Raw genomic sequence first — 25,151 nt, 5'->3', positions numbered from 1 at the left:
GATGGAGAGTAGCATTATTTTGAGGGAGAATGATTCCTTGGCAGCATACGCGTGCCTGATGATGTACAGCTAGAAATGGTGGGAGGCCACATTGTCTTTGAATGGGATGCCAGTAAACCCATCAGCAACAAATTCCTTCAGGATGTCAAGTGTCTGAAAGTTGAACATGGTAGGGCTACTCTGATGTACATCAAGGCCACAGAAGGGCTAAGGCAGAGACATTATGTCCATTAGTTCGTGAGCCAGACTGGGATCCCAAACTAGAAACTGTTCTGAAAAGGTTCATCTTGTGTCCCTCCCCACACCTCCAGTAAGCCTCTTACGATGCATTGCTTGAAATATCATAACTACCAAAGAAATAAGACTCAACAAGACAAACCACACAGACTGTGTTAGTCTCTTTCTAGCTCTTTTTAACATCAGATAGGACACTTATCAAAGAGGGCGGTACTGAAGAGTAGACTCATCCTGCTTGAAAAGTTATGGAAACACACTACTTTCGAAAGTAATCGATGAAAACAGTGGCTGAATACATTGACATAAGACCTAATCAAACATTATCTTCCTGCTGCAAGTAAAGTAAAAGATGCCTAGAGAGGAAACGCTATGTTAAGAGGCTCTTGCTCAATGCAGCAGTAAAATGAACTGGCCCTCTGACACGGTAAAAGAAGATGGAATCCATAATGGAGAAGAGTCACAATGTCTCCCCATGAAAAAAGTAACGCCCCAGGGACCCTTTTCTGCTCATTTTTTTAACCTGTGGGAAAGACTGGGATACTTTTCATCTTCTGAGCCAAATGTAATTTGCCATACTAACTGTCAAATTACAAAAAAAAAAAAAAAAAAAAAATGTTGCCTCTTGTGAGCACATTCACAAAAGTGTACCCAGAAATAAAAATTTCACAATTGAAAATTGGCTTGAGGATCCTACACACAGCAGGGTTATTGTACTGTTTATGAATTCCAAAGAAAAATTAATGATGGAGAAGCTCTGGTACCTTGTTTATAGCAGTCAAGTAAGGTGTCTACAATATCTGCACTCAGACAACCCAGACTATCCTGGCAACACCCCCTATATTAATCTCCCCAACAGCCAATAGATACAATAGTTTACATCTACATCTAGTCTTGAAGTTAAGTCCTGTGCCGAAATGTAGATTTTCAGTTTAAAGAAGAACTTCTTGTTTGTCCTCCAGACTTAGGCACTGACTTCATAACTATGTGAATGAAAAAGGAAACCAACACAAACAATTCTAAATGTCAAAGGCAGCTCTGTTAATTTAAACATGCAAATCATTAGGTCATTTTGAGAAGTCCAGACATTGTTTAATTTGCCATTAGTGTTGTAAAGAAGAATACTTCCACTGTTTGCAGCTTTAAAGGTTCGGTATACTCTTAACAAAGCATGCCATTACTCTGAAGGCTCTTTCTAAACACATAGGCACAAATGCAATCTATAACACATCGTTTTGTTGGAAGTGAAGCAAATCGACACAGTGATGAAATAACTTTTGTTTTGACTACATTTCTAAAAACATGCTGCACACTGTAAATGTCTATTATTTACTGCAATGACCAAAGAGTCTGCACACAATTACAGGTTTACAACACAATATGCTAAAAGCCAATAGATATTTAAGAGGACGCGGACCATAGCTGAACTGAGCCACATAGTGATTCTCAAAATCAAGTTTGATGTTTCTGTTTAAAACATCTGACTTGCAGTCCCCAACATCTACATGCTTCCATGTATACCTCCATCAGTCCTCCAAAGGTGTTTTCATTGGACGAAACACAGACTTGTGCATTTACATAGTAAGGGCACCAAAGAAATAATCCTGCACAAGAATCGATTTGCAGCATACAATGTTGAGTCTAAGAATTTCACATAAACAAGAATGTGTTTCAAAAACAATGAGTATCAAATAAAAATCAAGATCTATTTCTCCCACATATTCCATTTATGTGCTCTCCTATTAACTTGTGTATTTTTGCTGTTTCTCTGCTGTGGTTCCAGAATAGGACAGTATGAAACAAATAGGTGAACAAGAAATGGTCAACTTGAGCACAAGACGCATGTTATAACTCACATAATGTTGCTCCACCAGGACATGTCCTGGGACCTGCGAGCTCCTTCACTGAAGACTGGCGTCGTTTGTTCTTTCTAAGGACTGCATCTAGTCAAAAGCACTGATGGAAATAGGGTGGCTGCATTTAGAAACCGCAAAAATATCCTGCTGTGTTTGGGCTGCCGCGCCTACAATTACCAATACCCCAACATCAGGTGTTCATCTTCACCGTTCTCAAAACCGATGCTGACCTTAGCGCTTAGAGGTTACACGCTGTTCTGTCCGAGTGAACATAATATCATAATACTGACAAAGAGACATCCTAATTGTCACACGGAACGTTCAGGAGTCGCACGATTTGACAGTGTCTTCATTTAAAAAGTGAAGGCAGCAGTTCAGAAATGTGTGGTGAGTTTTTCTCATAGTCCCACGGACCACATGGCCTCAGATTTTGGAAATGTACCCTTCCCGCACAAGAAAGTCATAGATCTTCCTGGTTTTGTTGACATCAATCTTGATAAGCGCTCTTGCTTGTGCTAGCCGCAAGCCTCCCTGCTTGTGGGACTCGCTCATTAACGCGGATTTGTATTCCAAGTAGGCTCCTGGCACCAGGCGCACGACCTGACAGAGCTAGAAGGCGGAGGAAATGAAAGAATGATTAAGATCTCAATTGGAATTTACTTTAAAGGAAATGTGTGGCAAAATACAAATCTAAAACGTGAAAACCAAGAGTGATCCAGACAATCTTATTTAAATGCAGTTGCTGTTTCACAGGGACTGGATCAATTCCAAGAGATTCTACTACTTTGAAATTAATAAATATTTTTCATTATCCATGTTTTTGTTCTGAAAAAGAGAGAATGCAGAGAAGGGTATCATGTCAGATGCCGCTGCATCATATATGTATCTGCCTGGTTTAGTGTGAATGTTTATGTAGCGATTATTTTGTCACAATGATCGCAATAATAGTAACAATAGCTCTTACTAATGGGAAATGCAATAATTTATCATCTCCAGCACCCCACAGTCCCACAAACCCTGAAAAATAACAAACAGCAAAAGCTACTGACCGCAATGTGTCAACAGGTCAGTCTGCGAGACTGCGATCATTCCCTGTTACAGTAAGGCCAATTGTTTGGGGGTGGGGGGGGGGGGGGGGGGGTTGTGGAATGATCTGCGGTTCTGGATCAACATTCCACAGTGCGGAAGATATGAAACAGGGAAAGAGAAAACTCACTAGAACGGCACATCAAGTTTGTTTCACTACCTAATTTCCAATAAGTTTTAGAATTGTGAATCACACAATCAAATTCCGTGAGCGAATTGAAAATGTACCTTAAATTCTTTTTTCAAATGTGGGCGATAAAGGCTGGCCTTTACTTGTTTGCTATATTGTGACACATGTACAAAGGAAGACTTGCTGAAGAACCCTACTTGCACAACATACCAGTTTCTGTCTCAAAAATAGACTGAAAAGTCTGCTGAGGTGCAAACATACCTTTCATTATATTGGACTAAGAGCAGAAATATTAAAATAAAACGTGAACTACTGACAAATGTAAAAAAAAATCCATACATACTTGTCAATGGGTAAAAAAGCCCTGAAAACAATTATCAAGTTTTGTCCCCCATGTCAGATATTAAAATATGAATTTTCTGGGCCGTGGGAAACACTAAGTAGAAAACCTATTAACTGCTTAATTTTGCAAGATGCAAGACCTCGCCTAGACGGCCAAGTGTAGTGCTGGTGGGCAAGTCTGAAGAAGGGGGAACGAGCTGCTGAGTTTGGTCAGGCCACCATAATCAGGGTGCCCACATGCGCTAAAAAAAAGTCAACTGGTGAGGCAGGGCAAACACTAGTGAAGCAACAGAAGGCTCTGGAAGCCCTTTGCATCAATCTAAAGTGAATGCCAAGGAAGGGTAATTAAGATAAGGAGACAGAAGCCCGCATACTTTACATGACACGGTTATCTCAGCCATTCTCGGTCTTCTGCTAATAATCAATGCTTTACTTTGTCAGCTTAAATACTCCTGAGTTGCTAAACAGTTTAATGATGAATTAACCCCATCGGTGCAGCAGATGGCGTGGAGCCATCCTCTGCCTAGGTGTGTGTGTGTGCGGAGGACAGTTCCTGCCATCCTAGCACCCATCGACGGGGGAAGCGCTGGCAACATGCCCTGACCAGGGATGGCAGCGGAAGCCATTTGTTCCAGGAGGGAGGTACGTTTTTCCTCCAGGGAGGGTACAGAGGCAGAGGGAAAAGGAAAGAGTTTTTCCTCTCCCCCAGTGTCTCTCTACAGTGCATTCCTGCTACAGGATTGCGGGTGAGGCCACAATCACGCAGCAGGAATTGCTCCCCATTAATTAGGGCAATATTTTAGCTGCTTTCTGTAGTTTGGCTGGGGTAAAGGCCTCTCCCCTCTAGGGTGACAATCTCTTGCCTTTGCTTTGGGCTCTCCTTGGAGGAAAATCAGAAGTTTGTGATGGTGATCTGCCTCCAAGGTCAGACTTCATAGTGTTTTATAATGTTACCTGTTTTATTTCTTGTCATCATTTGCATTTGTTTAATCTTAATGTTTTATTTCTCCTTTTTATTCTAGTGCAAAGCTTTTGATTTCCTTGGTGGCAACTCGTGCTTGCGGTTTCGGCACTGGTAGATCTGCAGTTTTTGTAGCTGCATACGTTTGGTAAGAATACGTTTTTTGTACTTTTCACTTCAAATGAGTATAACTGCCCTGCATGAATTTGTATTTAAATGGTGCAATAATTGCAGCATATATAGCTTTTGTTTTATTGTGTGTAAAATTCTCTTTAGATTTGTGCAAAATGTGTATTGTGTTGTCTAGTGTCTAATTTTCTTTTTGTTTTTCCTTTCTAGTGGGATATCATTGGTGGTTGATGTGTCAGGGCGGAGTAGGTGCAGGTGATCCTCAGTCTAGCTGTCTCTGGTGGTATCTTTTTGAGTATAGAGGTCTTTGTGTGCTTTGTATTGACTGACATTTTCTTCCAGATTACTATATGCCAGTAGTTTTAATTTCTGTTTGATGAAGCCATAGTTTATTACTTATTTTACACGTGTTGGTTATTGTTGATCTATTTGTTGTGCTACTTTTATTAGTAAGGATTATGGCAAACCCCAGGATTACCCCCCAGCAGGCTGTTAGTTTACTTTTTGAATTTTCCCAAGATAATGGTTTTGAGACTAACTGCATCCGAGGCAGAGAAGGAAGTCCAAGATTCTGGCAATTAATTTTTTGTCCGAGAGGAATCTTCTGATAATGAAGCCACTCTCAGTGAGAAGGACATGCCTCTTTTAGAGGAGGACACTGATATGCTGAGAGTGCAGCAAGAGGAACCTAGATTGCAGCCTAGGGCTGAAAGGCTTCCCATTTGAAGTGCTGAACTCTAGGTTGTCCCAAACATGGTGCATACTGTGTTGCCTGCCTTTAGCGGTGTCACAGGGTATAGAGTCAATACTGAAAACATTTTGCCTATAATATTTTTTCAGTTGTTTATGAACAATGTATTTTTGGATGACACTGTTGACCATACTAATTTGTATTCTGAACAGTATTTGAGGAACAACAGTGCCAGACTTAAGTCCCACTCTAGAGCTAGCCAGTGGACTCCCACAAACCTGAATGAGTTGAAGAAGTACTTGGGTTTATCTTTTCGATGGGCTTGATAAGGAAGCCATCAATATTTTCATAAAGGTCTACTAGTACCTTGATAGCAAATGCAATATTTCCTGCAACCATGAGTTGTGATCAGTATTTGCTTCTGCTTCAGATGTTGCATTTTGTTGATAAAGCTTCAGCATTACCATGGGATCACCCTGCTTGTGATTCAGGATTTTGTCTATCCTTGATCATTCTGTAGATCGCTTTTCAGAGATGTTCCAGGGAAAGAAATAGCTGTGGATGAGTCTTGGGTCTTGTTCAGGGGCTGTTTGTTTTTTAGTCAGTCCATTCTTAGCAAGAGGGCACGTTATGGAATTAAAATGTATATGCTGTGTGCGAGTAGTACTGGATATGTTTGTAATTTACAGGTGTAAACTGTTAGGGATTCATCTATTACCCCCCACTCCTTTCCCCCCTCCCCATCCCCCTTTTACCCCCGGGTTGTCCGTCCACTTCTGGAGTCAGTGAGAAAATTGTGTGGGAACTTGTTAGAGGGCTTTACAACAAAGGGCACCATTTATACGTACTTCTACACTGGTGTGCAGTTGTTCAAGGAATTAATTGTTCAAAGTGGACACTCTTGCGTGTAGCAGAACCAAGCATAACCATGAAGTTTACCTTAAAGAGCTTGTATGCAAAAAAACATCAGCGGGGACAGTGCAGTGCCTTAAGTAGTGATGAACTTCAAGCTGTGAAATGTTTAGAGACAAGAGATGCCCACATGCTGACAACCATTCCTGATGAAAGTTCTTCACCTATGACTGTTTGGAGTCAGGTTGTTGAAGTGCGCAAACCTCTGTGCATTTTAGACTACAGTAACCACATGGATGGTGTAGATAGAGTAGATCAGAGTTTGGAGACTTACACTGCTGTTCTTAAGTCATACATTTGGTATAAGAAGTTCACTGAAGATTTGCTACCCTTTAATGTATTTGTGTGTTCAAGGATTATTCTCTAGATTCAAAGATGACTTTTGTTCATTTTCAGCAGTCTGTGATTGGCAGTCTTGTTGTAGTGGAGGAGGCAAATGTTCTTTGATTTGGCGTAGTGGAGGATGTGGCTAGATTTAAAGATCACCACTTTCCTGATTACATTCCTCCCACACCCAAAAAAAACAGAAAACATTCCTTGTAGGAGATGTAGAGTCTGTGTCTAAAGAGCGAAGTGGAAGGAGATTTGTATGTACAGCTCAGAGTGTCCTTCTAATCCTGGGCTTTGTGTGCTCCCATGTTTTAAATCGTACCACACACAAATGAAGTAGTGGGAGCAACCATGAGTGTAAAAGTGAATTGATAAACCTTCGGTAATGCATTATCTGATAGAGACAATATCTAGCCGCAGATTCCTTACTTTTGAATTTTCCAGACTTCAGACTGGATCTAGAAGATTTTTGTGTGAGCAGTACCCCTGTGTGCCAGTAGGTGGTGTCGATCCACTCTGCACAGCACTGGCCGTGTCCACGCCAGAAGTGACTTCCCAGTCACCTATATAGGTGCCACCTTGGTGTGCTGATGTCAGTTACTTCTTCATGACCTTTCATGCCAGGAGCGTGGAGCCATGAAGTGCACTGACAATGGTGTGTCCAAACTTGGGCCTTGAAAGGGAGTATCCTTAGCCAGAGAAATCTATCCACAGAGCAGGGAATGATGGGTGGGTTGATATGGAATCTGCGGCTAGATATCGTCTCTACCAGATAATGCATTATCGAAGGTAAGTATTTTGTTCATCTGGCTTCAGACTCCTTACCTCTAAATAGATACCCAAGTAATACCATCCCCGGCGTACGGACTGCGGATAAATGTTCTGAACTAAGAAGTCCTGCAGGACCGAATGGGCGAAATACCCGTCCCTGTGGACCTGACTTTCCAGGCATTAATGCTTAGTAAACGTGTAGAGATGCCAATGTTGCTGCCTGGCAGACGTCCAAAACTGGGACTCCACACAGAAATGCTGTGGTTGCAGCTTTGGCTCTGGTGGAATGAACCTGCAAGCCCTCAGAGGGTTGCTTCTTGGCCAATGAATAGCAGAGTTTGATGCAGAGAACAACCCACTTGGAGATGGTGTGTTTCTGCACTGCCCAACCTTTCTTAGCCCCAGCATATCCCACGAAGAGTTGGTTATCCACCCGAAATTCTTTTGTGCGTTTAAGGTAGAAAAACAATGCTCTTTTTGGGTTCAGATAGTGAAGTTGCTCCTCTTCCATAAAAGGATGTGGAGGAGCATAGAAAGTGGGCAAGGTGACAGATTGGCCCACAGGAAATGGTGTCACCACGTTCCGGCAGAAAGAGGCCCTAGTGCGAAGTACCAGTTTGTCTGGAAAGACAGATAAGTAGGGAGACTTGGATGACAAAGCCAGCAGCTCACTCACCCTCCAGGCAGATGTTATTGCCTCAAGAAATGCTGTTTTGATCATGAACCACCAGAGGGGACAATGGCTGTGGCTCAAAAGGAGCACATATTAGAAAAGTGAGGAGCAGATTAATGTCCCACTGAGGCATAATGAAAGGTGAAGGGGGAACCATATGTACAAGTCCTTTGAGGAATCTATTTACAATGGGGGACTTAAATAAGGCGGGTTGGTCAAGCAGCCCCAAGAAGGCAGACAGAGCAGAACCCAAAGCAAAGCCCTGCTGGCAAGGGTGAGAATAAAAAGAAAGACATCAGATAAAGAAGCAGAAAGAGGGTTGATAGATTTCTCTGTACAATATATAAAACATTTCTTCCATCTGCAGGTGTATACAGTACCACATGGCGGATGTTGTCCATGAACATCTGCATTAGTTGATGGGAGAGTAGAAAGGCTTTCAATGCCAGTTGGATCACTTGGTGCTCCAGCAAGTTGACGTAGAGTCCAGATTCCACCGGAGACCAGAGTCCTCTGATCAGTCAATCAATCAGGGATTTGTAAAGCGCACTACTCACCTGTGAGGGTCTCAAGGCGCTGGGGAGTGTGTGTGGGGGGGGAGGGGAGAAGATGGGGGGGCTGCTACTGCTCAAACAGCCAGATCTTGAGAAGTTTCCTGAAGGTAAGGAGGTCTTTGGTCTGGCGCAGGTGGATGGGAAGAGTGTTCCATGTTTTGGTGGCGAGGTGCAAGAATGATCTACCGCCGGTTGTAGTTCTGCGGACGCGTGGGACGGTTGCGAGGTCGGCAGAGTGGAGATGCCGGGTCTGGGTGTAGAAGGAGAGTCATCTGTTGAGGTATTCTGGTCCGGTGTTGTGCAGTGCTTTGTGAGCGTGGGTGAGGAGTTTGAAGGTGAGTCTCTTGTTGACTGGGAGCCACTGCAGGTTATTCAGGTGGTCTGCGATATGGCATCACCACCTCTCCCAGATGGACACCCCATCCCAGAAGTAAAGCTTCTGTCATCACTGTGAGATCTGGTTGGGTAAGGGAGAGGGTCTTCCTCTGGCCCTATCACAGTTCTTTAGCCACTGCATGTCTTTTGCAGTTCCCTCTGAGATCTGGACCATGTCTAAGAGATTCCCCTGATGCAGCATCCACTGGAACCTCAGGTCCCACTGCAGAGCCTGCATGTGCCATCTGGCACGTGTCACAAGCAGGACACAGGAGGCCATGAGGCCCAGCAGCCTCGGAGTCATTCTCACTGAAATTCAGGAGAGAGGCTGAAACATAGGTGTCATGGCCTGAATATCCTAGATTCGCTGCTCAGGAGGATAAGCCCAAAACTGCACTGTGTACAGAACAGCTCAGATGAAAGGGAGCATCTGAGAGGGAGTCAGGTGTGACTTTGGTACATTTATAGTGAACCCCAACGAGGTCCGCCGTAGTCTGAAGGTAGGAGAGGACAGCCTGGGGCACGCTCACCTTCAAAAGCCACCTGCAGCCCTGATCTCCACAGATGTGCTGCAACCACTGTCATCACCCTAGTGAACCCCTGAGGTGCGCTGTTAAGGCCAAAGCGGAGTATGGTGAACTGAAAGTGTTTGTGGCCTACCATAAACCGCAGATACCGCAATGTTCAGGCAGGATGGGAATATCGAAATATGCGTCCTGCAAGTCTAAAGTTACCATCCAGTCTCCTTGGTCTAGGGCAGACAAGAACTAAGCTAATGTGAGCATCTTGATTTTCTCCTTTTTGCCGAAGATTGAAGATTTGGAGCACTTTGTTCTTTTTGGGAATCAGAAAGTAGCAAGAATAGCAACCACTGCCTACTTCTGATATCGGAGCCCTCTCCATGGCTCTGTTGGCCAAGAGAGCTGTGACTTCCTTGCAGAGCAAGGATAGATGATCCTCTATCAGCCGATTGTGAGTTTAAGGTATGGGGGAGGGGAGGATTCAAAGGGGAGGAAGCAGCCCTCCGAATGAGCTGTAAGACCCACCTGTCTGATGTTATGGACTGCTAGGGGTGGAGATGATGGTGGATTCTGCCACCAAATGGACACCCGTAATCTTCTAGGGTAAGATTAGGAGGGCTTAAAGGCTGCAGCTGCCGGTGGGTTGGTGGTTGTATCAGACCTCTGGCTACACAACCCTCAGGCCGGTATGCACGGCGGCCACTTGTAGCTTGGGGAGCTTGCACAGAACAGTGGCAGGCATTGGGTTGGTGTGGTGGAACGTCCCTTCTGTAACACAAAAGGGGCAAAAGCCAGTCTGGGGACGTGGGGCAACTGAGAGACCCAAGGACTTGGCCGTAGCCCGCGCATTCTTAAAGTGCTCCAGCGCAGAGTCTGCCTTCTCTACGATGAGATGTATGCCAGTGAAGGGCATGTCCATGAGATTAGCCTGGACACCACCGAAAAGCCAGAAACGTCCAGCCAGGAGTGACATTGAAATACCAGCGTCAGTGAAACTGCTCTGCCCAGCGAGTTAGGTGTGTCTAAACCCGCACCGAATGGTGAACTTGGCTGCATCTCTCCCGTCCTTCAACAGCTTGGGTGAGAGTGGCCCAGGCCTCATCCAAGTCCTGTGGCAGCACCTGTGCAACCATGTCCCACATGTGTGGGAGTAGCGGCCCAATAAGTATGTGGTGTTTACCGACCGCAATGCAAGGCTGGTGGAAGAAAACATTTTCTTGCCTAAAGTATCCAGCCTCTTGGATGCCCTATCCAAGGAGCAGCAGGGAACGCGCTATGGGAGTTGGAGGCTTGGACAACCAAGCTCTGAGGTATGGGGTGAAGGGTGAAAATAGATGGGATACCTTGGGGTGGGGCCTTGGTGGTGGGCAGTTGCCCCGTTCACCGGAGCCCCTGTGCTAGGCTTAGGCCAGGATCCCAGCAGGATATCAATAAGTGCTTTGTTAAAAGGGGGGGGGTTCAGATGAGGAAGCCACAGTAGGGGGAGAAAGCAAACCAGTATCTGCAAAGGTATCCAATCAACTAGAATCTCTCGGTTCCTCACACCAGTCCACTGATTTTTGTCCTTCCAACGGGTATTCTAAAGGGTCCAGTGATCCCTTCCATTCTTCCTCAAGGCCTAGCCTTTCAGAATAGGGCACAGGTACCGACCTACGACACAAGTCCTGTCAGTGCCAGAATAGGCGTTGACCACCTCAGTTTCAGCTCTGTGTCGGATTCGGGGATCCAAATGTGGCTGGTGCCACCGGTGGAGCAGGGAGCATTGGCGTCAGGACTGCAATTGGGGAAGGTCACTGTGGCATGACCGGTGCCAGTCTGGATCTGTGATCGGATCCACAATAGCCCACTGCAACCAAGCCACCAGTGTGGAACCTGATGGCCCCCCCCCCCCACCCCGACCAGCAGGCTCTCCAGGGGGGTTGGCCTTCTCAAATAGGCAGCGCATGGCCTCTTAAAGCTCCTTAAGCTGAGCTGGGGTCGCTCTGGTTCCTAGAACAGCGGGGAAGTGAGCAGTCGAACCTAGCAACGGCTCTGCAGAACCATCTTTTAAATGCCGATGTTCCGTTGTCGTGCCGGACGACAGACGAGGAGAAGTAGAAGACTTCTTGGGCTACTTATGCCTCTTTCCCTAATGTCCAGGTGACTTGGAGTGGGATGAAGAGGACTTGAGGCTCCTGGATCGGTCCTGTGACCTTCCTCTTGATCGGACCTAGACCTCCCAGGAGTTGCATGGCGTCTCCTGCCGGGGCACTAGCAGCTTCAGGGACTGCTTTCTCAAACCTTTTGGTGCCATAGCCCAGCAGTCCAAGCATGGCTTGGAGTTGTGGTTGCACGCAATACACCACAAATAGACCAAATGGAGTCACAGGGCGGGGTGACAGGTGCCACATGGTTCAAAACTGTCTTCCTTGAAGACCTCCTCCACTCACCAGGAGGTAAACTTTGAAAAAGAATTTGACAAAACATCGAAAAAAAACTGTCAAAAAATTAGAGGGGTAGCTCTTCTCCAATTCACCGCCAACTGTCATGGAATGAAAAGAACTGTTGTCAGCACGCCGAGGTGGCATCTAAATAGGTGCTAGGACTTCACTTCCAGCGCAGACGATGACCTACTGGAGCACGGGGTACTGCTTATGCAAAAATCTTCCAAATCCAGTCTGATGCCGGGAGATGCAAAGATAAGGAATCTGTGGCTAGATGTTTCTCAGATTGGTCTATATTGTTTTAGATTTTTTGTTGTTTTACATCTGGCAGTAGTTTGATGTATTTAGTTAGACCCGTTGGGTCTGTAGTCATAGTTGATTTTTCATCTCCTTCAAAATTGGTTTGTGTTTTCTTTTTTATTAAAAATGTGATGGCAGTGTGTGTGGATTGGCCCTTGGCTGGCAGTGTGTGGACTGGTGCTTGGCTAGTAGTGTGTGTGTGTGTGGACTGGCACTTGGCTGCCAGTGTGTGTGGACTGGTTCTTGGCTGTCTGTGTGCATGTACTGGTGCTTGACTGGCAGGGTTCGTTGACTGACGGTGTGTGTGAGCTGGCATTTTGCTGGCAGTGTGTGTAGTGACTTGCTGCTGGTCACTACACACACACTGCCAGCCAAATAAGAGTCCACACACTCAGCTGGAAGGTGGTGCGACTGCTGTGCCAATCCTGTGGGCATATGAAAGTGATGGCCCCTCGAATAGCGCTGTTATTTGATGCGAGTATTGTAGTGTGCTGGCCTATAGCTGGCGGTGTGAATGGTTTTGTGTGGGTCTTGGCTGAAAGGTGTGTGACTGGCCTGTAAAGTAGTTGGTGCCTTGTTGTGGCTGTACTGCTCACAAGCTGTGAGGCATTGGTTCAGTTTTTTTAACTTCGAATTATTAACAGTGTGTAGGAAGTTGGCTCTGTATGTGTTATTTCAAAGTAAGGAATAGCATGCACAGAGTCCAAGGGTTCCCCTTAGAGGTAAAATAGTGGTAAAAATAGATAATACTAATGCTCTATTTTGTGGTAGTGTGGTCGAGCAGTAGGCTTATCCAAGGAGTAGTGTTAAGCATTTGTTGCACATACACAAGACAATAAATGAGGTACACACACTCAGAGACAAATCCAGCCAATAGGTTTTTATATAGAAAAATATCTTTTCTTAGTTTATTGTAAGAACCACAGGTTCAAATTCTACATGTAATATCTCATTCGAAAGGTATTGCAGGTAAGTACTTTAGGAACTTCAAATCATCAAAATTGCATGTATACTTTTCAAGTTATTGACAAATAGCTGTTTTAAAAGTGGACACTTAGTGCAATTTTCACAGTTCCTGGGGAGGTAAGTTTTTGTTAGTTTTACCAGGTAAGTAGGACACTTACAGGGTTCAGTTCTTGGTCCAAGGTAGCCCACCGTTGGGGGTTCAGAGCAACCCCAAAGTCACCACACCAGCAGCTCAGGGCCGGTCAGGTGCAGAGTTCAAAGTGGTGCCCAAAACACATAGGCTAGAATGGAGAGAAGGGGGTGCCCCGGTTCCGGTCTGCTTGCAGGTAAGTACCCGCGTCTTCGGAGGGCAGACCAGGGGGGTTTTGTAGGGCACCGGGGGGGACACAAGTCCACACAGAGATTTCACCCTCAGCAGCGCGGGGGCGGCCGGGTGCAGTGTAGAAACAAGCGTCGGGTTTCCAATGTTAGTCTATGAGAGATCTCGGGATCTCTTCAGCGCTGCAGGCAGGCAAGGGGGGGATTCCTCGGGGAAACCTCCACTTGGGCGAGGGAGAGGGACTCCTGGGGGTCACTCCTCCAGTGAAAGTCCGGTCCTTCAGGTCCTGGGGGCTGCGGGTGCAGGGTCTCTCCCAGGCGTCGGGACTTTAGGTTCAAAGAGTCGCGGTCAGGGGAAGCCTCGGGATTCCCTCTGCAGGCGGCGCTGTGGGGGCTCAGGGGGGACAGGTTTTGGTACTCACAGTATCAGAGTAGTCCTGGGGTCCCTCCTGAGGTGTTGGGTCGCCACCAGCCGAGTCGGGGTCGCCGGGTGCAGTGTGGCAAGTCTCACGCTTCTTGCGGGGGGCTTGCAGGGTTCTTTAAAGCTGCTGGAAACAAAGTTGCAGCTTTTCTTGGAGCAGGTCCGCTGTCCTCGGGAGTTTCTTGTCTTTTCGAAGCAGGGGCAGTCCTCAGAGGATGTCGAGGTCGCTGGTCCCTTTGGAAGGCGTCGCTGGAGCAGGATCTTTGGAAGGCAGGAGACAGGCCGGTGAGTTTCTGGAGCCAAGGCAGTTGTCGTCTTCTGGTCTTCCGCTGCAGGGGTTTTCAGCTGGGCAGTCCTTCTTCTTGTAATTGCAGGAATCTAATTTTCTAGGGTTCAGGGTAGCCCTTAAATACTAAATTTAAGGGCGTGTTTAGGTCTGGGGGGTTAGTAGCCAATGGCTACTAGCCCTGAGGGTGGGTACACCCTCTTTGTGCCTCCTCCCAAGGGGAGGGGGACACAATCCTAACCCTATTGGGGGAATCCTCCATCTGCAAGATGGAGGATTTCTAAAAGTTAGAGTCACTTCAGCTCAGGACACCTTAGGGGCTGTCCTGACTGGCCAGTGACTCCTCCTTGTTTTTCTCATTATTTTCTCCGGCCTTGCCGCCAAAAGTGGGGCCTGGCCGGAGGGGGCGGGCAACTCCACTAGCTGGAGTGTCCTGCTGGGTTGGCACAAAGGAGGTGAGCCTTTGAGGCTCACCGCCAGGTGTGACAATTCCTGCCTGGGAGAGGTGTTAGCATCTCCACCCAGTGCAGGCTTTGTTACTGGCCTCAGAGTGACAAAGGCACTCTCCCCATGGGGCCAGCAACATGTCTCGGTTTGTGGCAGGCTGCTAAAACTAGTCAGCCTACACAGATAGTCGGTTAAGTTTCAGGGGGCACCTCTAAGGTGCCCTCTGGGGTGTATTTTACAATAAGATGTACACTGGCATCAGTGTGCATTTATTGTGCTGAGAAGTTTGATACCAAACTTCCCAGTTTTCAGTGTAGCCATTATGGTGCTGTGGAGTTCGTGTAAAACAGACTCCCAGACCATATACTCTTATGGCTACCCTGCACTTACAATGTCTAAGGTTTTGCTTAGACACTGTAGGGGCACAGTGCTCCTGCACTGGTACCCTCACCTATGGTATAGTGCACCCTGCCTTAGGGCTGTAAGGCCTGCTAGAGGGGTGTCTTACCTATACTGCATAGGCAGTGAGAGGCTGGCATGGCACCCTGAGGGGAGTGCCATGTCGACTTACTCATTTTGTTCTCACCAGCACACACAGGCTTGTAAGCAGTGTGTCTGTGCTGAGTGAGGGGTCTCTAGGGTGGCATAAGACATGCTGCAGCCCTTAGAGACCTTTCTTGGCATCAGGGCCCTTGGTACTAGGAGTACCAGTTACAAGGGACTTATCTGAATGCCAGGGTGTGCCAATTGTGGATACAATGGTACATTTTAGGTGAAGGAACACTGGTGCTGGGGCCTGGTTAGCAGGGTCCCAGCACACTTCTCAGTCAAGTCAGCATCAGTATCAGGCAAAAAGTGGGGGGTAACTGCAACAGGGAGCCATTTCTTTACACAAGCCCCCCCCAGCCTACAGGCCAGGAGACTCAGCCCAAGCTGGGAGAGTCTTCCTAGTCTGTCAGGCGAGGAAGAGTAGGAGAAATAGGCTGGTTAGTTGCAGGGCCTACTCTGCCTTACATCCTTCTGTTCAGGTCATTCCCTTTGGGGAACTGACCCACTTCCACAGTGATAGGACCTAGTCTGAATTGCCTCTTGTCTGCCTCTTCAATGTCTCCACCCATTCTTTCTATTTTGGTCTTAGAGGTGTCCACCTCTGCTAACCTTATCTTGGCCAGGGTCACCCCTAGCTTACCCAGAGAGGTTACCCAGAGCTGGAGTAACCCCACCATGACCAATAGGGTCAGGGGGCCTAACTTGCTATTTGGCATGGGGTCAGACCACCATGCTAAGGATAGTGCAGCCATAAAGGCTAACACCCAGCAGAGGCCACTGACAGCTGTCAGGGCCCAGAACCACACCTTTAGCTCTTCACCTAAAAGGGAAGGGGCTAAGTTACAGGCTTCTTTGGGTTCAGGTTGCCTGTCTGCTGTATTGGAGTGGGGGGTTACCACATCTTGTAGTAAACACCCTTCTTCCACTCTTTCTTCTGTTAGCCGAGGAGCCACCCACTCAGGTTTAACAGTTGCCTGACTAGCCAGGACTTCTTGTGGGTCAGGTTGGACTTTATCAGGGCCATTTTTGGAGTTCTCCCCTACTGGAGCAGAATCTCCCTGGCTTGCTGTAACCTTGGCTAAAGGTTGTCCACCCCTCCTACTCTGTTTTCTTTTCTTCTTCTTCTGGGGCCTGCTTGCATTTACTGCAGAGGCAGGATTTCCAGAATCCTTGGGAGAGGACTGGCACTGGACCAGTTCCTCTCTTGGGCTCTGACTAACCTCTGGGTAGTCATTTCCAAGGAGACAATCAAGGGGGAGGTCTGTACTGACTACTACCCTTCTCCAGCTAAGAGTGCCACCCACTTCTATGGGCACTAAAGCCACAGGCCTCTTAGTGACCCTGTCTAGGCTAACTCTTACCCTGGCAGTCTCACCTGGGATGTACTGGTTCGAGAGCACCAGCCTGTCATGCACAATAGTGTGACTGGCACAAGTGTCTCTCAGGGCAGTGGTTGGGATTCCATTCACCAGTAGGTGGTGGAAGTGTCTACTTCCCTCTGGAATCTCCAACTCACCTGTTGGGCCCTGTTTCCAGTTGAAGGCTATGAAGACCTCCTCATCTGAGGAGTCATCTCCCATGGCTACACTGGTTACCCCTGGAATTTTGTTCTGGGGTTTGTTTTTGGGACAAGAAGTGTCCTTGGTGTGGTGCCCAGACTGTTTACAGTTGTGGCACCATGCCTTAGTGGCATCCCAGTTCTTACCCTGGTACCCACCTTTGTTTTGGGTTGTGTCTTGGGGCCCACCCACCTGTTCTGGTTTTTGGGGGCCTACAGAGGACTCTTTTTCTTTGTTTCTAGTGTCACCCACTTTCTCCTGGGGAGTTTTTGTAACCCCTTTCTTTTGGTCACCCCCAGTGGAAGTTTTGGTTACCCTAGTCTTGACCCAGTGGTCTGCCTTCTTCCCCAATTCTTGGGGAGAAATTGGACCTAGGTCTACCAGATACTGATGCAACTTTTCATTGAAGCAGTTACTTAAAATGTGTTCTTTCATAAACAAATTATAAAGCCCAACATAGTCACACACTTCATTTCCAGTTAACCAACCATCTAGTGTTTTTACTGAGTAGTCTACAAAATCAACCCAGGTCTGGCTCGAGGATTTTTGAGCCCCCCTGAATCTAATTCTATACTCCTCAGTGGAGAATCCAAAGCCCTCAATCAGGGTACCCTTCATGAGGTCATAAGATTCTGCATCTTTTCCAGAGAGTGTGAGGAGTCTATCCCTACACTTTCCAGTGAACATTTCCCAAAGGAGAGCACCCCAGTGAGATCTGTTTACTTTTCTGGTTACACAAGCCCTCTCAAAAGCTGTGAACCATTTGGTGATGTCATCACCATCTTCATATTTTGTTACAATCCCTTTGGGGATTTTTAGGATGTCAGGAGAATCTCTGACCCTATTTAAGTTGCTGCCACCATCGATGGGACCTAGGCCCATCTCTTTTCTTTCCCTTTCTATGGCTAGGAGCTGTCTTTCCAAAGCCAATCTTTTGGCCATCCTGGCTAACTGGATGTCCTCTTCACTGGGGCTATCCTCAGTGATTTCAGAGGTGTTGGTCTCTCCTGTGAGGGAACCAGCATCTCTGACTATTATTTTTGGAGTCAGGGTTTGAGGGACCCTGTTCTCCCTAGATAGGACTGGTAGGGGGGAATTTTCCTCCAAGTCACTATCCTCTTCCTCTGAGTTGCCACCCTCAGAGGGGTTGGCCTTTTCAAACTCTGCCAAAAGCTCCTGGAGCTGTATTTTGGTAGGTTTTGGGCCCATTGTTATTTTCTTTATTTTACAGAGTGACCTTAGCTCCCTCATCTTAAGATGGAGGTAAGGTGTGGTGTCGAGTTCCACCACAGTCACATCTGTGCTAGACATTTTGCTTCTAAAAGTTGGAATACTTTTTAAGAATCTACAACTGGTTCTAGAATCTAATTCAAACTTTTACAAACTTTTAAACTCCAAAAGAAATGCTAAACAGGATCTAACACAAGGCCCTAGTAGGTCTTTTAAGAATTTAGAAAAATTTTCAAATTGCAAAAATCAATTTCTAATGACAATTTTGGAATTTGTCGTGTGATCAGGTATTGGCTGAGTAGTCCAGCAAATGCAAAGTCTTGTACCCCACCGCTGATCCACCAATGTAGGAAGTTGGCTCTGTATGTGCTATTTCAAAGTAAGGAATAGCATGCACAGAGTCCAAGGGTTCCCCTTAGAGGTAAAATAGTGGTAAAAATAGATAATACTAATGCTCTATTTTGTGGTAGTGTGGTCGAGCAGTAGGCTTATCCAAGGAGTAGTGTTAAGCATTTGTTGCACATACACAAGACAATAAATGAGGTACACACACTCAGAGACAAATCCAGCCAATAGGTTTTTATATAGAAAAATATCTTTTCTTAGTTTATTGTAAGAACCACAGGTTCAAATTCTACATGTAATATCTCATTCGAAAGGTATTGCAGGTAAGTACTTTAGGAACTTCAAATCATCAAAATTGCATGTATACTTTTCAAGTTATTGACAAATAGCTGTTTTAAAAGTGGACACTTAGTGCAATTTTCACAGTTCCTGGGGGAGGTAAGTTTTTGTTAGTTTTACCAGGTAAGTAGGACACTTACAGGGTTCAGTTCTTGGTCCAAGGTAGCCCACCGTTGGGGGTTCAGAGCAACCCCAAAGTCACCACACCAGCAGCTCAGGGCCGGTCAGGTGCAGAGTTCAAAGTGGTGCCCAAAACACATAGGCTAGAATGGAGAGAAGGGGGTGCCCCGGTTCCGGTCTGCTTGCAGGTAAGTACCCGCGTCTTCGGAGGGCAGACCAGGGGGGTTTTGTAGGGCACCGGGGGGGACACAAGTCCACACAGAGATTTCACCCTCAGCAGCGCGGGGGCGGCCGGGTGCAGTGTAGAAACAAGCGTCGGGTTTCCAATGTTAGTCTATGAGAGATCTCGGGATCTCTTCAGCGCTGCAGGCAGGCAAGGGGGGGATTCCTCGGAGAAACCTCCACTTGGGCGAGGGAGAGGGACTCCTGGGGGTCACTCCTCCAGTGAAAGTCCGGTCCTTCAGGTCCTGGGGGCTGCGGGTGCAGGGTCTCTCCCAGGCGTCGGGACTTTAGGTTCAAAGAGTCGCGGTCAGGGGAAGCCTCGGGATTCCCTCTGCAGGCGGCGCTGTGGGGGCTCAGGGGGGACAGGTTTTGGTACTCACAGTATCAGAGTAGTCCTGGGGTCCCTCCTGAGGTGTTGGGTCGCCACCAGCCGAGTCGGGGTCGCCGGGTGCAGTGTGGCAAGTCTCACGCTTCTTGCGGGGGGCTTGCAGGGTTCTTTAAAGCTGCTGGAAACAAAGTTGCAGCTTTTCTTGGAGCAGGTCCGCTGTCCTCGGGAGTTTCTTGTCTTTTCGAAGCAGGGGCAGTCCTCAGAGGATGTCGAGGTCGCTGGTCCCTTTGGAAGGCGTCGCTGGAGCAGGATCTTTGGAAGGCAGGAGACAGGCCGGTGAGTTTCTGGAGCCAAGGCAGTTGTCGTCTTCTGGTCTTCCGCTGCAGGGGTTTTCAGCTGGGCAGTCCTTCTTCTTGTAATTGCAGGAATCTAATTTTCTAGGGTTCAGGGTAGCCCTTAAATACTAAATTTAAGGGCGTGTTTAGGTCTGGGGGGTTAGTAGCCAATGGCTACTAGCCCTGAGGGTGGGTACACCCTCTTTGTGCCTCCTCCCAAGGGGAGGGGGACACAATCCTAACCCTATTGGGGGAATCCTCCATCTGCAAGATGGAGGATTTCTAAAAGTTAGAGTCACTTCAGCTCAGGACACCTTAGGGGCTGTCCTGACTGGCCAGTGACTCCTCCTTGTTTTTCTCATTATTTTCTCCGGCCTTGCCGCCAAAAGTGGGGCCTGGCCGGAGGGGGCGGGCAACTCCACTAGCTGGAGTGTCCTGCTGGGTTGGCACAAAGGAGGTGAGCCTTTGAGGCTCACCGCCAGGTGTGACAATTCCTGCCTGGGAGAGGTGTTAGCATCTCCACCCAGTGCAGGCTTTGTTACTGGCCTCAGAGTGACAAAGGCACTCTCCCCATGGGGCCAGCAACATGTCTCGGTTTGTGGCAGGCTGCTAAAACTAGTCAGCCTACACAGATAGTCGGTTAAGTTTCAGGGGGCACCTCTAAGGTGCCCTCTGGGGTGTATTTTACAATAAGATGTACACTGGCATCAGTGTGCATTTATTGTGCTGAGAAGTTTGATACCAAACTTCCCAGTTTTCAGTGTAGCCATTATGGTGCTGTGGAGTTCGTGTAAAACAGACTCCCAGACCATATACTCTTATGGCTACCCTGCACTTACAATGTCTAAGGTTTTGCTTAGACACTGTAGGGGCACAGTGCTCCTGCACTGGTACCCTCACCTATGGTATAGTGCACCCTGCCTTAGGGCTGTAAGGCCTGCTAGAGGGGTGTCTTACCTATACTGCATAGGCAGTGAGAGGCTGGCATGGCACCCTGAGGGGAGTGCCATGTCGACTTACTCATTTTGTTCTCACCAGCACACACAGGCTTGTAAGCAGTGTGTCTGTGCTGAGTGAGGGGTCTCTAGGGTGGCATAAGACATGCTGCAGCCCTTAGAGACCTTTCTTGGCATCAGGGCCCTTGGTACTAGGAGTACCAGTTACAAGGGACTTATCTGAATGCCAGGGTGTGCCAATTGTGGATACAATGGTACATTTTAGGTGAAGGAACACTGGTGCTGGGGCCTGGTTAGCAGGGTCCCAGCACACTTCTCAGTCAAGTCAGCATCAGTATCAGGCAAAAAGTGGGGGGTAACTGCAACAGGGAGCCATTTCTTTACACAGTGTATTTAATTTTTCAATTTACATTTGGACTCTTTCACTCACCCTCGTGCCAAATCCAATCAGTATGTGTGTACTTGAGTAGTAGATGGTTGTGCAGTAATATGTGCCTTCTCTGTCTTTCTCTACCAGGGTGTACATTGCCACTAGGGCAAATCTACCAACTCTAGATATTTTTGTAAACTAGAAATCAGGGAGACTCCAGGGTGGCTTTCATGGATCCCTCGAAGTACTGGGATCTGCTGGGAGCCTCAAACTTCCTCCCACCCAGAATTCTCACTTGTCTCCTGATAAAAATGGTACCTCATCTGTGTGGGTGGGCCTAGTGCTTGCAGAAGTGTGGGGCCCAGAGGCGGCTCCTCCGCTAAGACAGAGGAACGTCGCCCTGCTGCTTTGAGCAGAAAAATAAAATAATAATAATGGATCGTTATTATCATTTTATTTTTAACTGAGACAGCAGGAGAGGGGCTGGGCTGGAGGGAGAAGTGGTTCGTGCACCTTAAGTGCGCATGTCTGTTTGGCCGGGCCATGTTGGGCCGGCCAAACAGACATGCGCACTTTGCATTTTTCCACCCGGCTCTATTTCACAACCAGAAGGAGAAAGCACACAGGGTGCCATTCCCTCTGTGAGCACTGAAGCAGGGCGCTCACACTAATCACAACGCTGCTGTCAAGCTGGAGACAGCAGCGTCATGATTGGCTGAGGGGAGTCTGGAAACCTGTGTACTTCCGGTCGAGGAGGACGGCGGAGGAAACTAATGCGTCTCCAACCTCAACCCAGCTGCACTGGTGGGCATGTAGCAACATCAACAAAAGGAGTAGCTGCAGTTTTTGGCCCTGGGTTTGGCAGCCATCAAGGAAAACCTACAAAACCCAGGCATTTCTGAAAACTAGACACCCGGAGGAGTATGGAGCGGTGTGCATCTCGTGAATCCCATTAAGGTTTCTTAGCCACAATGTCTCCAAACCTCAAAATGTGACTAAAATCACACATTTTCCTTGCATTTCTCTGCCGTATTCTTCCAGAATCAGAAGGAATCAATGAAATTCCTAAAACCGAGCGTTCCCAATAAAAATGCTGTCCCACTTGAATGGCTGGGCCTACTGCCTGAGACAGGAACGGATCAAAGCAACATCAATGGGAGTTCTTGCAAAGGGACACTGATTGACCTTGGTTTGATCTGTTCCGTCAGGGGCACTAGGCCCAGCCACGCAACTGGGGCAGCATTTTTAATGGGACAATTGGGAGAGTGCTGGATTCAAATACTTTTTTGAATTCCTGCTGATTCCAGAAGTTTATGTCACAGAAATGGAAGGAAATGCACATAATTAGTCAAGGTTTGAGGTTTGCCAGGGATTTTGAGTAACACAACCTAGTGAGAGCCACGCAATCACCCCATCCCGGATTCCCTTAGGTGTCTAGTTTAAAAAAAAATGTACAGGTCTGCTAGGTTTCTCTAGTTGCAGGTTGAGCTAGGGCCCAAAATCCACAGGTAGGCACATTACAAAAAAATGGGTCCATTTTCAGTGGAAAAATGGGATTGTCTGTGTTGCGTTTTGGCCCCTTTCTTATAGCGGGCACCAGGCCTACCCAGACAAGTGTCTTACCATTTTTATCAGGAGACTTAGGGGGACACCAAATAGTAGAACAAGTGTTATTACAAATTGTATTTCTCTGCATTTGTGCCTTCCAAATGTGTGAGAAAGAAGACATTGAGAAACGCCCTCTCATTCACGTGCTTGCATGGGTACCCACAAATTCAGAGATGTCCAAATAAGCACTGATTCTAAACTCCATGTCTTGCACCCATTTTGAAAGTACATAGGCTTCCTTGATACCTATTTTTATGGTATCATATAAATTGCTCTATACCAGGTACAAAACGAAAAACTATTGCAAGGTACAGCTCAGTTATTGGCGCTGGGTACCTTCAGTTTTTGGAAAACAACACAAACCCTATGTATCTCCGCAACCAGAAGAGTCTAGCAGATTTAATGGTATGTTGCTTTTGTAAATAGGCCATTGTGACGAGGAGTTACAAATAAAAACTTGTCACAAATGGCTGTTTTTTTCCTACTAATTTTCAATATGTTTTTGTTTCAATATTTAGTTTCTTTGGGAAAGCCTTGAAGGATCTACATAAATGACCCCTTACTGATTTCAGAATTGTATCTAGTTTTCTGGGATCCACCATGGGTTTCACACCAGTTTCCACCACAAACTCGAAGGAGGATGAAAGCACAAAAAACAAGCATTTGCAAAGCCAGTCGGCTTCGCCTTTTTTTCTTCTTTTGCATTCTATCTTACTATCTAACTGGATTATAAATATTAGAATTTTTTTATAATAATGTGTGTTTGAAAGTTGATAAACCGTTAATAATTGTTTATGTTGTGATGTATGCTGAAATAAACAGCAACATAAACAATTAACAGTTTATCAAATCTTATCGAATCTTTATCGTATCCATGAGCAAGAACTTTGGACAGCTATCAGCAAAGGTTTATAGCTTGATGTGGTTCATTGATTTACATATCTTAGAGAGACGTACCATCTTGTGGCTGTGTCCAGAATAGGTTTAAATGGTGGCTCCTATACTCTTAGGGCACGTTTACAAGTTGACCCCTTCAGATGCCATAAATACTGGGCCTTTACCCCTGGTTATCAAAAACGCGTCTAATAAAATAGAATGCTGTCATTTTGAAAGAATTTGGATGCTTCATTTTGTCCAACTACTGGTCTCCTCCCTCTCATGTTGTTTTTAGGCATGCAAGGTTGAAGCAAGCAAATGAGCAAGAGTTAAGATTGCCAGGACTCAGCATGAGGGGAATTTTCCTTTACTTTTTCTTCCTACTCTCTGATCTTCCCAAATGGAAGCTTAAATACTTGGGTTCTGGGGAGCATATGCCAAGTCAGGCTTCCAACAAACCCATTATCCAGATCTTCCTGGACAAAAGATGCATCTTTTTTTTTTTTAGAAGACATGTCCAGAATCATGCTTCCAAAAACAATGTGAAGCAGCCCATGCTGGTGCCATGCAAAAGGGACATGCTATTAGAATGCCATACATGCTATTTCTTGCCTGTCATTAAGCCAGAGGACATTTGCGCTGGTCTTCACATGTAGCGGCCTTCAGTGGGGGCATGGGCAACAGGCTCCCATTAGGCCATCTTAGCTCCTATTTTGCTGCTGTTCTATTTAATCTGCATTGTCTGGGCAGTCACACAGAGGAGGATTTAGGAGCTCTGCACCATATTACTTACATTGTAGCAGCGTTTGAGATTATATATTATTCCTGCTTGGCATTACTTACTCGTGTTTTGTTTATTGTTGCACAATTTCTATATTTGACAGTATTACCGGCTACAATTCCAGATTGAGTAATTGTTCTCCAAGTCTAATAACCTAGGGCCTGGTTCACAACTCGCCGGAAGGGTTGCTCCGTCACAACGGTGACAGATATCCTGTTCGCCGAAAACTAAATCCCATAGAATATAATGGGATTTAGATTTTGGCAGGCAGGATATCTGTCAACGCTGTGACCGAGTAACCCTCCCGCCAAGTTCCAAATCAAGCCCCTAGTGTTTTCCAACCATCTTCATCTGTTTACACTCGACCTTTTCAGCATTTCTGAAGTTCTTCTAGATGGTTGCTAATCTTTCAGAAGACTGTTCCTTCAATAACAGAAGGTACATTCCACACAACGAATGACTAAACTCAAAGTTCGAGACAGGTATTCAATAGCAAATACTTAGACTGGGGCTGTCAACTCTCTGAACATGATGTTTTTCTCCTGGTTGTGATCTGAAATCTTCAGTAATGAAATAGATAGAAGTTGCAGGATCAAGTTAGTGATCAGGAGAAGCGTCAAGCCGCAAATGATCCTTTATATAGCTTGTTTATATCCATCTCTTAATTTCTCACACATTCCTTTATTTCAGAGGACTTCAAATTGTGGGAGGCGTGGATGGTTTCTAAGGAGGGTGAGAATGCCTCTGCATTTACATGTAAATGAAGACGGCCTGGAACTGGAGCCTTCTTAATTTGCGGCATTTCCA

The 25,151-nt window shown here is 46.5% G+C and overlaps 1 protein-coding gene across 2 annotated transcripts in view; it reads right to left on the bottom strand.

Moving 5' to 3' along the window:
• Window positions 1-1,301: 1,301 nt before the first annotated feature.
• Window positions 1,302-25,151, bottom strand: part of TADA2A (transcriptional adaptor 2A) — a 241,860-nt gene continuing 218,010 nt past the window's right edge. For both annotated transcript variants that reach the window (XM_069226575.1, XM_069226576.1), the window contains one exon: window positions 1,302-2,699. In XM_069226575.1, coding sequence (XP_069082676.1) covers window positions 2,514-2,699 — 186 coding nt within the window. In that variant the 3' untranslated portion in view covers window positions 1,302-2,513. The remainder of the gene's footprint in view (window positions 2,700-25,151) is intronic.

This window comes from Pleurodeles waltl, chromosome 3_2 (assembly GCF_031143425.1).
Source record: "Pleurodeles waltl isolate 20211129_DDA chromosome 3_2, aPleWal1.hap1.20221129, whole genome shotgun sequence".
Classification (NCBI taxonomy): domain Eukaryota; kingdom Metazoa; phylum Chordata; class Amphibia; order Caudata; family Salamandridae; genus Pleurodeles; species Pleurodeles waltl.
Note: the sequence above shows the minus strand (reverse complement) of the source record. Positions and strands in the feature narration are given on the sequence as shown.